At 44.6% G+C, this 13,486-nt stretch overlaps 1 protein-coding gene across 3 annotated transcripts in view; it reads left to right on the forward strand.

Moving 5' to 3' along the window:
* Positions 1 to 316: 316 nt before the first annotated feature.
* Positions 317 to 13,486, forward strand: part of mpped2a (metallophosphoesterase domain containing 2a) — a 36,335-nt gene continuing 23,165 nt past the window's right edge. Inside the window, exons 1-2 of one of the 3 annotated variants that reach the window (XM_029144103.3) lie at positions 317 to 792; positions 2,933 to 3,194. In XM_029144103.3, the coding sequence (XP_028999936.1) occupies positions 3,082 to 3,194 (113 nt within the window). In that variant the 5' untranslated portion in view covers positions 317 to 792; positions 2,933 to 3,081. The other 2 variants (XM_055507413.1, XM_029144104.3) reach the window with 2 other exon arrangements.

Genomic DNA, 13,486 nt, shown 5'->3' on the forward strand with positions numbered 1-13,486 from the left:
GCATCCTAAGTACAAACTCACTTCTGCATATCTGGATGATCATTAAGCCCAAATAACTACTGAGAAGCTGTTAAATATTTGCATTTTAATTACTGATTTGAATTTTTGTATTAGTTTATTTTGTATTGCATTGAAAACAATACTAGATTAATCAATTTTATTTTTTAATAAAATGCAGAAAGCAATAAATTTCGACTAATGAATTCATGCAACACTGGACTGGAATTGCACTTTTGTCAAAAGGAAGTTCTCATTTCCCACAGTTCGTAAACGCAGCACCGAGGTAGCGTGGGACTCCTCCCCCCTCCCCCCGTCTTCTGCCTCTCTCGCTTCACCGCGCGTGTGCCCGCAGGTGAGGGCGCGCGCACGGGAGGTGTCGGGGGGTTGTGCTCGCTCCTGCTCTCGCTGCTCTCTGACCCCAGTGGCAGCTCCGACTCACTGCACTCCGGCTCCCCCTCCGACACGCCGAGGCTGCTCTCTCTCTCCCCCTCTCCTTCTTGTCTGTCAGTGTCTCTCGCCCTCCTCTCCGGCTCTCTCCCCCACGCTCTCTTGTCTGGTTTCTTCCACAGGAGCAAGCCGAGGTCCCGCCGGGTCGAAGGTTTTGCCCTACCCGCCCAGACTGCTGCAACCCTCGGACGGCGGCGCACGAACCTGTCCGCCCCTGCTCCGCTGCCGCATGGACCCGCGTCCCCTCGTCACCGCCGCCGCCGCCGCGTAGAGGGCGACCCCGACCTACACTCTTCCTCCGGCCAGATTAAAAAAAAAGCCCGCACAAAAGCCCGCACGACGAAGGTAGAGCACCCTTTCAGCTTCGCTTTGAGATCCGAAAAGAGAGGGAGGGCAGCGTGGGGAGGAAGAGAGGAATTCCTCACACAAAGCCGTCGGTTAAAAGGTGGCTTGTCATTTACGAGGAAGAGCAAGAGGTTAGCGCGCTAGTGCGCTGACACCGGCCACCTTTGGCCGCCGCGCATTATTCCCGCGGCGGAGTTCGGCGTCGCGCGGGGCTCCCTTTTTGTGTGCACTTCTGCAGGCGGCGGCGTGAAGCGCGAGCGGCGCAGAGTGCGCGTCGCGTGCATGCACGGTATCAGAGGGTCAGCGTAGTCGGCGTCACCCCCCGAGCTCGCGGGAGGGCTCCGTAGCCGTGAACTCGGCTACACGGCGAGTCTGGGAGCGGCGTGTGCTCACCGACCGGACGGACGGTGCGCGCGTGCATCCCCGTTACACGAAAAAGAGCAGCGGCGGCGGCAGCTGAGCGCGAGGCTACAGCGTGCATAATAAAAAGCCACTGCCGGGGACGCTTTAGCAGGCTAAGCTACGCAGCTAGTTGCTGCTACTGTAGCCATAAGGCAGACAGGCGAGTTCCAGCAGCCGACGCACACGCGCGCGCGCGCCGACTCCCGCACACGGCGGCGGGACTGAGGCACGCGCGCGGGTCCGTGCGTGGATTCTCGGCCTGCGTTCGCCAGAAAGAGCACGTCTCCCCGCCGGCGGCCGCGGCGGCGCAGGGTCGGGGTGCTGCTCTGCGGGGAATGGTGGCCGTGACCGAGTGACGGGGCAGCTTTTGATTGAAGGGGAATTATTCCAAATAAGAACTTGCGTGTGTTTATTGTGCAGCCCGTGGCAAAACGCTGTGTGTGTTGAAATAGTGTAATTTAAACTTTGCAGCGCAGATGAATGAACGGTCGGCGTGGCTGTTGCAGCTCCGTTCAAGTTGTGTTTTTATTAGCAGGAATTTAGATTAGCCTCCGCTTTCGAGGCTGGCATTAATCTTTTAGACTCTAATTCTTCGCACACATCACATGAAGTCGCTTCCTGCTGACCCAGAAAACACAAGTCAATGTGTTTTTTTAACACTGCACAGCGTTTGGTTTAAATCGCAAACTGTTTGCTTTAAGTTTCTTTTACTCAACGCCGTAACACAACATTGAAGCATCTGATGAACTTTGGAGCTGCTGATTTGCTTCCAAAGCAGATGACACACTTGTACTGAGGGACTTTTTCCCCTCCTCTCTGCTTCTTCCTGTGCTCGTGGCTGCATCAGTAGGTCTGGTATATAAAGCCTGTCAGACCCACAGTGGCCACTTTACTATCAGTCAGGGAGGTCAGACAGGAAGGAAGCTCAGGGTGAGGGGACACGCAGCCGGTGAGTGAGCCTGAATGAGCTGAAGCTGACAGCATTTAACCCGCTTTTACTTCCAGAATTGAAAGAGTAAAAGTGTTCTTTGTGTGTGTGTGTGTGTGTGTGTGTGTGTGTGTCATTATGCATTATTGCATAGTTATGTAAATTACCAGAGCAGCTCAGATGTCAGATTATTTGTTTTTGCTTGCGTTTAGATGGAAACTTAAAGAAGGCAGCGCTGTAGTTGTTTTGAGATGGAAGCAGGATTTCAGCTGTACATTATACTGTCTGTTTCTATCATTCCTGCCTCCTTTAACGTTGGCTTATATCACTTCGCATCAAAAACCAAAGGCTTTTTAAATAACCAAGAGTGGCTAAGTGCATAATTCTAGCTGTAATTATTGCCTTAATGAAAATTCATCTTGTTTGAGAAGGTGCAGTAAATCTAATAATGTTTAAGTTTCCTTGCTGCATTTTTCTAATTAGGGTTTTATGAGGAATGGTCCAGTGAGCTGCTGCAGGATTTTATTTCTTCCCAAATCAAGCAGTTTGTGCTCTGTGAAGCCAGGAGTAATTATAGAACATACAGTAGAACATGATTAGAAAACTATCAGTACAATTCTGTGTGTGTGCGACCTCTGGAGCTTTCCAGTCCAACTTGCATTTCTTTCTTTCAACATCTAATAGAAAATGTATGTTTGCATGTTATAACTGTGTTGTTTTGTGTATAACCCAAAAATACGCATTGACAGGTGGGTGAAGGCGTTACGGCCCTGTTGTATGTCGCTCACGTGTGCGTCTCGGTCGGTGCAGGTTGCAGTGCGTCGTGGTCGGGTCCGTGGGCCTTGTCGCCGCCGCTCCCGCTGGGGGACTTCCTGGGCTTCTCCTGAAGGATGACCGCCGCACGGCTCAACACTCAATCCCGGTGAACGAACGGCGTCTCATGTCCAAACGGTGGAAGGATGGCTCATGGCAAAGTGACCATCACGGTGGACGAGTACAGCTCCAACCCCACCCAGGCCTTCACGCACTACAACATCAATCAGAGCCGCTTCCAGCCGCCACATGTCCACATGTGAGTGCTCGCCTTCACACACACTGTAGCCAGAAAACCAATATCTGAATGACTAGTTATTCATTTATATATCTACATCCTGGGTTTTACATCACACACACACAAAGGTAACCTGCTTAACGCTAGACGGGGGAATAAAGCCGATAACCTGACATTTCGAGGTGTAACCAGAAGCCACTCAGGAGCCTGTTTGATGCCGAGTGCTTGTTTATTCTTTGATTTAATTGGCTCGAGCTCCCAGCGTACGGTGGCCAGCGAGGACAAACTCTGAGCACTCGCAGAAACGAAGCGTAATCTGCACCGTGTGAGAGGTGAAACGTGTTCGCCTGAATTATTTACACCAGATTATATAAAGATGCAGCGTTCGCACAGACCCAGTCCTACATGCCTCGAACCGAATGCTTTCTGTGGGTCACTCGGATTTAAGCGAAAGCCTTTCTTGCTTTGGCGCGGTCTAGCGTCACGGAAGCCCACCGCTGTCTGCTCCAAGACTGTTATCATTTGTGCCATGTTGTCACTGCGCTGCGTGAACACTTTGTCCACATTAGGGTGCAATCTTTATTTATTTATTAGACCAGTTACTAAGCGTTGCTCTTGTCTGATGCGGTTACACTCTGCCTCTCATTAGTGGGTCAGAGCACACACTCATCACACACTGTGCTTTATGTGTGAACAAATATTAACTGAGCTGAGGTCTGCTTCGTGTCGTCTCCCAATTAGAGCTGCTTTTTTTTACAAAGTGTTTGGGACTGGCTGTTGGTTGCTCGTAGATGAATATAATGGTTAAACAAAGTGTTGAAAAGTAAAAAGTTAGCACAGTCAGAGGTTCAAAAACATCCCCAGAGTAACGGCTGTGTGATGCTGTCATTAAAGTGGATGTTTATTATATGAGGGAGATTGTGATTCTTGCTAGATGCATGTTTGTAACATTTGACAAGTGCAATTGAAATATTTAATTGTGAAATCTGAAAATGTTTTTTTCAACTTTAGCATTATTATATTTAGCATACAGCATTAATCAAATTATAGTAAGTCACACAACAAATCACCCATAATAAATGTAATTATACCTGCGCTAACGTGTGTAAATTACATAGATGCACCTGCAGATTTGACAGTGATGTAAATTCAAACCGTAAGATCTGACGTATAATTAAATTGTTACAAGTAGAACACGGCAAAGCTCAAATCTTACTTCTCCTATTGGAAGAGAAAATGATACTTTAGTATTTACTTTAGTAAAAACTAAAGTGATTTGCTATAAACATGCTCTACCATTTCTTTTGAAGAATTATAAGAAACAGTGTAAATTTGGAGAAGGATTGAGGCAGAGACCTGTCTTTCATCTTTACTGTGGGGAAACAAGTTTTTGTGCCACTGTTGTTTTGGGTTTACTCAGATGTGAACAAGGCTGAGTCTCAGAGTTTTGAATGGGGGAAAAGGACACAAGGTCGCCCAGCAGTTTGTGTCACGTCAGTCTATTTCAGCGGTTTGTAAAGAAACAAATCGGGTCCAGTGCTTTAATATGAATCAAAGTGAATACGTGCCAGACAGCACAGGATTCACCAAAACACAACTTGGTGTTCTATTTTTGTTACTCAACCACGCAGTGAAAATGGGCCAAACCGATATTTCAGTGATTTTTAAACGTGATTTTCTCAGAGGAGAAATGTCAGTGGTTCTTTCTGCATTCACTGTCCGGTTCGTGTGTCAGGATTCCTGTGCCGTCTTAGACCGGTCTGTCCCCCTCTTTTAGTTTTGACCGCGAGTTCAGGCTCGGACGCAACAAAGCAATTTTGCATTCACTTTTTTTTCCTGTGGAAAAATTGAGACACAAAGTGAGGAAAGGGTGGATGCAGCTGGTTCTCGGGAGGAAAAGTTACGTTCGTAAAATAGTCTCATCATCTGTCATGTGGCGACGGTCTGGTGCTATTCCAGGAGATGACAGACCAGAATAGCTTGGACATGATGTTTGCGTTGTGCCTTCATTGTCAGGTTAAACGTTGCTGTTGTAGTGAAAGGACATATTACAACTCAGACACTGAGATTAAAGAGTATTTTCTTGCTTATGCTGATTAGATGGAATGTGTAACATGACGTGTCCCTCAGGTGCAGTTAAACGCTCTGCTGCATCGAAGCAGTTTAACAAATAATCAATCAATAATGGTTTTATCTATATTTTTATTCCTATTTCCTATTTTCCTATTTTTTCCTGCCCACTGCTGCCGTTGCTGGAGGTGAAGCTCCTGTAGGAAGGGGACGTGTTAAAGTCGCGAGGCCTCTCAGTAGATATGTGTTTGGATAAATACATTAGTCTGCTTCCTGGCTTCCACAGAGCCTGCACTGTTTTACCCTGTCATTCTAAAACTCCGAGAGGGATCCCCAGGAACACACACACACACACACACACACACTAAGCCCCTCATGCCCCCACACACACTATGTTTAAGTGCTTATAGAATACAAGCTCTGTTCTGGGAAAGCAAAGGCTTTTTTAGATTTGAGAGATAATGAATCTGACTTGCTCTGGGTTCCTCCCTCGCTGCATCTACAGCAGTTGGGCATAAATAAAGTTGTAGGTTCACTGAAAGCAAAGAGGGAAAAAAACGCTGAGGCGAGGGGGTTGCCCGCCTTTTGAAATCCAATCCCTGCTGTAATGCGTTCCCTCTAGACTGAATATTTAGATTTGTGTGATGGGGGAAAGCAGCCTTTTGTGTGGCGTGGAAGGTATCGCTCGCTGAACCTCAAGTGAATACATGCATGTTTAACACACGCACACCCAGACTGACAAACACACACAGTGGCAGTTACAAGCTAATGCTGTGGAACGTGACCCTGGAGTCAAAGCGGGCTTTCTTCAGAGCACGAGATGTCTCGCTCTGTCTGTAAGTGAGCAGCAGAGTCAGTCCGGCCCTGTTTGTGTCTGGTTTATTTTTCTGCGCTGTGTGTGTGTGTGTGCGCGTGTTTTTTTTTTTTTTCCTTTTTCCTCAGAGCCTTCGTTGTCGTCGTTTCATGAAATGAAATGCTCAGCAACTTGGAACATATGCTTCGAGTTGGGACACTAATGGCTTCGAATCCAATTTGAGCAGGATCTGGGCCAGACTGCAGGGAGGCCCGACACACAGACGCAGACAGACACAGTGACAGAGTTGGAACTAAAAGGATTCTGGACAGTAATTCTGAGTGTGTTTTAAGATTTTAAGCTCTTAGATAGACTACAGGGTTCTTGAGTTTAAAGTCGGGTGGGAAGCAACGTTCCATTACAGATTTGGATGTAGAGAGCTGAGATGAATTAACTTTATATTTAATTTGCTTTTATTTTAACACCCAGCATCCAGTTTCCTGGAGCTGTATTCTGAATATTCAAAAGCTGTGTACTTACAGTAGTGAGAATAGATCATCTCTGGATGGAAAATGACCAGCGCTGTATGGATTGAAATAGTTCAGAGACATGTGGCAAACAAATAAAATAAAAAAACACAACACAAAAAACAAGCTCTTTTGTTTGTAACTCTGCATCCTTGTGTGGTCTGCACAGGTTGTGCATCAAATTATTATTTATTCATTAGTCTGTTGTAGGTGTTTTACTACTTGAGTATCTAACTATATCTTTAGCGCCTATAGTGTGAATTTTTTTCAGAAACATGTTGATCATTCAAAGAAGCATGCTGGGGTTTTTATTGATGGACCCAAGTCTGGCTCGTGTTTTTCTTTAAACAGAATTTTCAGAATTTTTTTTAAGATGCTGTGACAGGAATTTATCGAACACCCAAATCAAAGAAGAACCAGGTGCTTTCACACAATCTGTTTTTATGGCCTGAATAGTTTTTTATTTTTATATATCATAATATTTGATAGTTACATAGGTAAGACATCTCAGTAAATGATAAATAAATGGAAAGTACGGCCCTGTGACAGAGAAAGCTGGTCAAGTTGCAAAGATGCTAATTAAACGGGACATTTCCATTTTCTGTGTTAATAACTGTAGCTTTTCTGCTTGAGTGACTTCATTTTCTATATAAAATTAGCTGCGTCTTTGTCTTGTCTTGTATCATGTTGTGGATGAGAACGAACAGCCTTGTTTACTCCAACCTTTTAGCAGGAAGGGTCGCTTTGAAAGCGAACATGCTCGGATAATTGGCAATTTAATTGTGGCAAAAAATGTACCTGTGAATTGCAAATAGAAATGTGGACATATTAAACTTGTATTGTTTAATTCCACATTGAAAACAAGTGTCACCGTCTGTTTGCCCTTTCCTCACAGTAGAGCTTAATAGAAGAAATGACCCCATAAAATGAAATAGCAGTTTAGTCTGATTATCAGGCTGTAGATGTTTCCTGATAGAACTTTTAGGACATTATGAATCTATAGTTTATGTTTTAAAATAATTTCCCTGCAGCAGTTGATTTTCGGTGTAGAACGAGGCCCCGTCCTTTTTGTTGCCTGCTGTTGTTCACCAGCAGCAGAGGGTCTTTGTAAGAAGAGAACCCTTGATTAGAACCCTCTCCTGCTCCCGGAGCAGGACGGTGGTAGAAGTGATTGTGGTGGGGGGGTTAAGTGACAGTTGACATTGCACAGATGTGCTGTTTTTGAGATTGAAGCCCGTTTGATGTGTCTGGGATTTGGGCCCTGAGCGCTCGGAGCCTGGCATCGCAGGGCACCGGCTCCCGATGATGTCATTTCCCCTCTGACTCGGGTAAGTGTAAAGTGGTGTGAGCCTGCAGCTTCTCATGGTGACAGCCCGCCTATTTATGCAGCATATGTAATGTTTTCACATTGTCTCCGCTGGTGATCAGTGTGTTTTTAAAGTACATTTGCATCAGACGTTCCTCCTCTTAATCACTACGGTGCTGTTGCTCTGTCCAGGCCAACGCTACCCTGCTAGCTTTAGTTCAGCAGTCTCCTGAGCAGTGTTTCGGACCCCGGGGCTGCGCGGTGCCCGTCTTTGCATCGGTCCGTACATCAGCCCTACAGCAAAGTGGACACATCACGGCACAATGAAGAGCTGTGCTGTAATGAAAGGGGCATTAACAGAAGCATTTTATTTCCCAGCCCGGTGCTGGAAGGGCTGATATTCCAGTGCATGCTCCATGTGCTGTATACAGGCAATAACAGGGAGAATGAATGGAGTAAAGGGGGACAGGGGCATCAAGACAGTGTGGAGGTCTGCTTTTTTCTGAGATCAATTTTCATTTGCATGTTTTTACAGAACACTGATTTTCCTTTTGTGTTTTCTCTCTCTGGTGAATCTTCCTGCCTTTATTTGCCGTTTGTGCTTTTGCCCCATTGTTCCTGTTGGGTTTTTGCTTTGCCTGTCTTGTCTCCCACCTTTCGCCTCTGTCTCCGCTCCCTCATGTACTCAGGACCCCACCACCTCCACACCCCCCGACTGTTATTCCTGTGTTCATTTTGCCTCCTCTGAAGTTTATTGAATTAGCGCAGACAGCTGAAATGCAGAAGATAAGAGAGGGAGCTCTCTGCTCCTCTCTGAGAAAGTGTGTGTGTGTGTGTGTGTGTGTGTGTGTGTGTGTGTGTGTGTGTGTGTGTGTGTGTGTGTGTGTGTGTGTGTGTGTGTGTGTGTGTGTGTGTGTGTGTGTGTGTGTGTGTGTGTGTGTGTGTGTGTGTGTGTGTGTGTGTGTACTGGTGGGGGAGGGGAAGTGAGGCAGAGGTTACAGATGGAGGAAATGGTCTGTATTGTGTTTAAATGTTTGTTTAATAAAAACAGTGGCTAGTTCAGCTGTGATTATCTTTCACATTTGCATTTTTCATACATTTTTTGAGCAAAGTTAAAACACATTGTGTTTTGTTTAACTGTTTTATGCTGCGAATTTCAATGAGAGAGAATGAGGACGTTTATTTACTGTTTGTTATTTGCTCTTCTCAGGTCACATTGTTGGACTGTGTTTAGTTTATAGCTGGTGGTTTTAGTCAGATTAGCCTCTTCACACATGAAACAAACTACCTTACTGACATTTATTGATAAAACCGGATTTCGCTCTCATTAAAACAAACAACAGGAAATATAATATGCACATCGTCATATTTGCAAATTATTAAATGAATTTGAAAAAACTTTGTTTGGTTCTCAATTGAGATAAACTGAGTTTATTATGCAGTAGTTTGTTTCATACATTTACATCCATGTGTGTGTGTGTTGCAGGGAGTGTGTGTGAGGGTGCAGGAGCTCAGTTGGTGTCTGAATGTGTTGGACTGTTCTCTCTAAGAAAAAGACATTTTTTGTTAGACATTAATCCAGAATATGAGAAAAGCAGAGTTTTACAGGATAGTGTCTGCAGATCCAAATTTATCACATATCATCATAGGTTTTTAAATATTGATGTAATGCATTGATGTACTGGCTGGAGTTACAGCCCTCACAGAGGAGAAGAAGAAGGGGAATCACTCTTAAATGTGGGACTATTTTCAGCTTCTACTGCTCAGCGTCTGTAATTCCTCTTTTTTTTTTTGCTTTAATAAAATTTTGGATTTCACCTTAAATTATGGAGAGATCAGTTTTACATGGATTCCTTTCGTCAGGTATATTTTACACAAATTTGTCTCCTGCAGTGGTGGATGGTTGTTTTGAGATGGAACTGATATAAAAATATAATTAGAGTTCTTTTGTGCAGCCACTTTGCTGTGGACTTCATGAACACGCGTCAGGGTTTCACCAGCACATGGCAGTCGTGCGGTGATTGCGTGTGTGCTCAGAGCGACAGAGACGACGACCTTCTTATCTGCTGAGTTGTGTTCGATTTGAAGGAACGAGCTCCGGCTGAACTTTGATCCCGTTTGCTTGTGTGTTTTTCCAAAAGGCCACGGAGCCAAGTGTGTTCAGTGAAATAAAGACTTCCCAGTTGTCCTCCTTCCCTCTTCTGTCTCTCCCACACTCGTTTTCATTTCCCTCAGTTTTCTTCCTTTTTGACACATGTAACTAATAACTATGTATGGCACTAAAGCCATTTTCCTGAAACTTTGTTAAAATCACATTTGCTCTTGTTTTGTGTGAGATTTGGAGTCTCCAGTGTTTTTGCCCTTTCTATGGGCTGAGGGTTAATATATTGAAAAGATTATCGTAAAACCATGAAGTGTTTAATTTTCAAAACCTGAGCGTTTGTACACCAGTCAGTACCATTCCAATCTGCTATTTAGTAGAGAAATGACTAAATGATATAAGCGAGAGACACAACTGACTTGATTCAATGACAGATCATAATTTTATGTAAATCTTCTGAAATCCTGGACTGACGAATGTGGAAGCAGATCTTGTGTTGCAGTGACGTGTATGAATGTAATTTAGTTTCTAATTTAAATTCTGGGTTTAGGCTTTGAGGAGAACCTTAGCTCGTTTTTGCTGTTATGTTGCAGCCTTAGGTGGAAGTTGATGCACCAAGACCTCACTTTGCACCGAAGATCAGACGTTTGTTCATCGAGCAGATATTTCGGCAGCCGCAGACCTCGGTTTTGTGTCAGCTCCAATGTCATGGCGGATTTGAGAGTGTGCTGCTGCCCTCCTCGAGCGCATTAGTATTTCTCCTCTCCCCTGCTTTCCTCCCTCGGCAGTGTTCCTTCTCTCTGATGTCACGCCGGAGCTCAGACATGTTAACACGAACCTTCATGCTAACACAGTTCAGTCCGTCACTGGAGGATATTCCTTTACCTGCTGCTGGAGTGGATGAAGACTTTTCATTTTCACTGTCTCCATTTACAGTAGATCAGAGGCCTCTGCTGCACTGCTGAACTCCTGTGCGTGCGTGCGTGATGCAGCAGCACTGTCATGAAGGTTTCTTGGCCCAGGCCGTCTCTAATTGATAGGGGCTGCTGGTATTTACTTACAATCTCGGGGTGGATTAAATCTCAAAGGGGTGGAGATGGAGGCTGTTTCTCTCTCGGCTTTGTTTTTCATATGCAGGCTTTTGGATGGATGTGTGTGTGTTTTGTCGTCTTCCATGGTCTGTGTTTGCCCTTCCTCCATGACGAGAACTGTCGACTCTTGTAAAGCTGCATGGCGTCGAGACACCGTAGCACTAAATCTAATCACCAGCTACACTGCAGTGTATTTGCTGCTCTGCTGGTTTGTGTGTGTGTGTGTGTGTGTGTGTGTGTGTGTGTGTGTGTGTGTGTGTGTGTGTGTGTGTGTGTGTGTGTGTGTGTGTGTGTGTGTGTGTGTGTGTGTGTGTGTGTGTGTGTGTGTGTGTGTGTGTGGAGCACAGAGACTTATTTACTGCTTACAGTCAATAATAAATATCATCCCTATGGCTGATTTTTCATTCTGTCAGTTGCAGTTGAAATGGAGTCCCGGCCTGTTCGGGCCTGCGCCGCACTAGTGTCATCGAGCAAAGCTGACGTTTTCCAGCTGAGACTCTGCAAGACATTTACATAAGTCACAGACTTAGAACAACAAGTTAAGGTATGGGGAGTTATGAAGAATTCAGGCTTTTAAAAACACAAACCTTCCATTAGACCGTTCTGCAGCGTCCGCCCGCTCAGGGAAGACGGATCGCTGGGCTCGAGTGCAGCGTGCGGTAACTCGAGCCCTTCTCCTCGGTTTGGAGCAGCAGTCGCTGTGCATCATGGCCGAAGGAGGCGAATCCTCTGATCTTTTCCCTTTGTGAAATACATGAGGACTGCTATAAACAAGAATTATGAATTTGTGGATTAAAACAAAACATCACTGAGTGGATATTTCTTAGTGTTTTCAGTCTTTGTGGTTGATTTGCTGTCACATTATTTTTGTTTGTTGCTTTTTAATTGATGACAGGACAGTGTTTTTTTTTTTCTGTGCTACTGTTGTCAGTCTGAATGTGGCACGTTTGAGTGGTCTCCTCTCACTGACTGCTTCTAGTTTTGCAGAGGCAGAAACAACAGAGCCCAACAGGCCTCTGAGGGAAGCGACAGCTGCCGTACAGGCTGCAGACGGTAGTCACTGCTTTCAGGTGATCACTGCAATAGGTGGTTAGATTACAGTGGTAGCAAACAAACTCCTATGTTACACAACCACTGACGTGAGGTGGCCCAGTGGTTTGATGGAAGCTGCTTATGGGTCTTTACAGTTCTGGTGTCTTTTGATGGATCATGCTGACTCGTAATGGATTTTCCTTTAGCTTGTCACGCTTCTGTAAATCATGATAGAGATAACACAGATTGGAGACCACAAACAACCAGTCCTTTGTCCATCATTTTCCTCATGGACAAGTCAAAAATGAAATGGAAGCCCAGCATGAGCTCGTGAGCACACAGGATTCATAAATAGTACAAATCAAACACAATTTCTTCTGTGTTTGTCTTTTTGTTTGCATCTGTGTTGATGATTCCTTTAGTGTAAAACCTTGTGGCTGTTTCCGTGTCATGTTTGTTAACTTTGTGCATCAGGATGGCGATTGCGATGGCGCTGATTATGTTTCTGACGGTTCCACAGAGTGACATCCCTTCTAATGAAATAATGGTCTAGTAGCAGAGTGCTGGAGGATTGCACATTGTGGACTTCAATTACAGAGAAGATTTCTTTTCCTTTTGCGCGTTCCTTTCAGTAAAAAATACAGGTTTTTCATCCCTTTTAACAGACATGCCTACATTGAACAAAAAGGCTGAATAAAAGGCTTTTTCCAGCCAGACTTGGGTCTAAGTGTTTTTTTTTTCCTTTTTTTTTTGATAATGGATAGAAAAGACATGGCATGCCTTAATTCATCCTCTCCTTGGCCAATCAGATGCCACAAAACAGCCATTGCCCTTGTGAGCACAAATCATCCCAAGTACTGGTTGTTTTCCAGTCTACACATTTTCCACTCTTGTAGCGTCCTCTCTCTTTCTTTGAGGTGCATTTTGCCCTGTTCTCTATTCTGTGGGCTGTGTAATTTATTTTCCCACAACAAATGATCTTTGTAAGGTTCTAATTTTCAGACGTGCCCCTTCTGCTGTCTGGAATGAAATTAGCATACATTTTCCTAAAAATATGCTTCGGTGTCAAGTGCACCTTTTTAAAATATCACAAAGATGATGGAGGGCATGTTTTTGGGGGTTGTGGCTCTCTAGAATGCTGAAAACTAAAAATGACAAAATTAAGCCTGGGGCACGCGTAACATACATTCTCATAATTTGCATAATTTGCTTGAGTTTTTAAAAGGACAGTACCTTTGTCTGTGTTTAATGTGCTGTCTTTGTCTCTATTTGTATTATTGTATGTGGGGTTGAGTTTATGTGCGGATCTTACTCAAACTCAAAGGTTACTTGACATTTGTAGTCGGTGAGTCATTGTTTTGTCAACCGTATTTCCTGACGGAGCTTCTTCCTG

The sequence above is a fragment of the Betta splendens genome, chromosome 3 (assembly GCF_900634795.4).
Source record: "Betta splendens chromosome 3, fBetSpl5.4, whole genome shotgun sequence".
Taxonomy (NCBI): domain Eukaryota; kingdom Metazoa; phylum Chordata; class Actinopteri; order Anabantiformes; family Osphronemidae; genus Betta; species Betta splendens.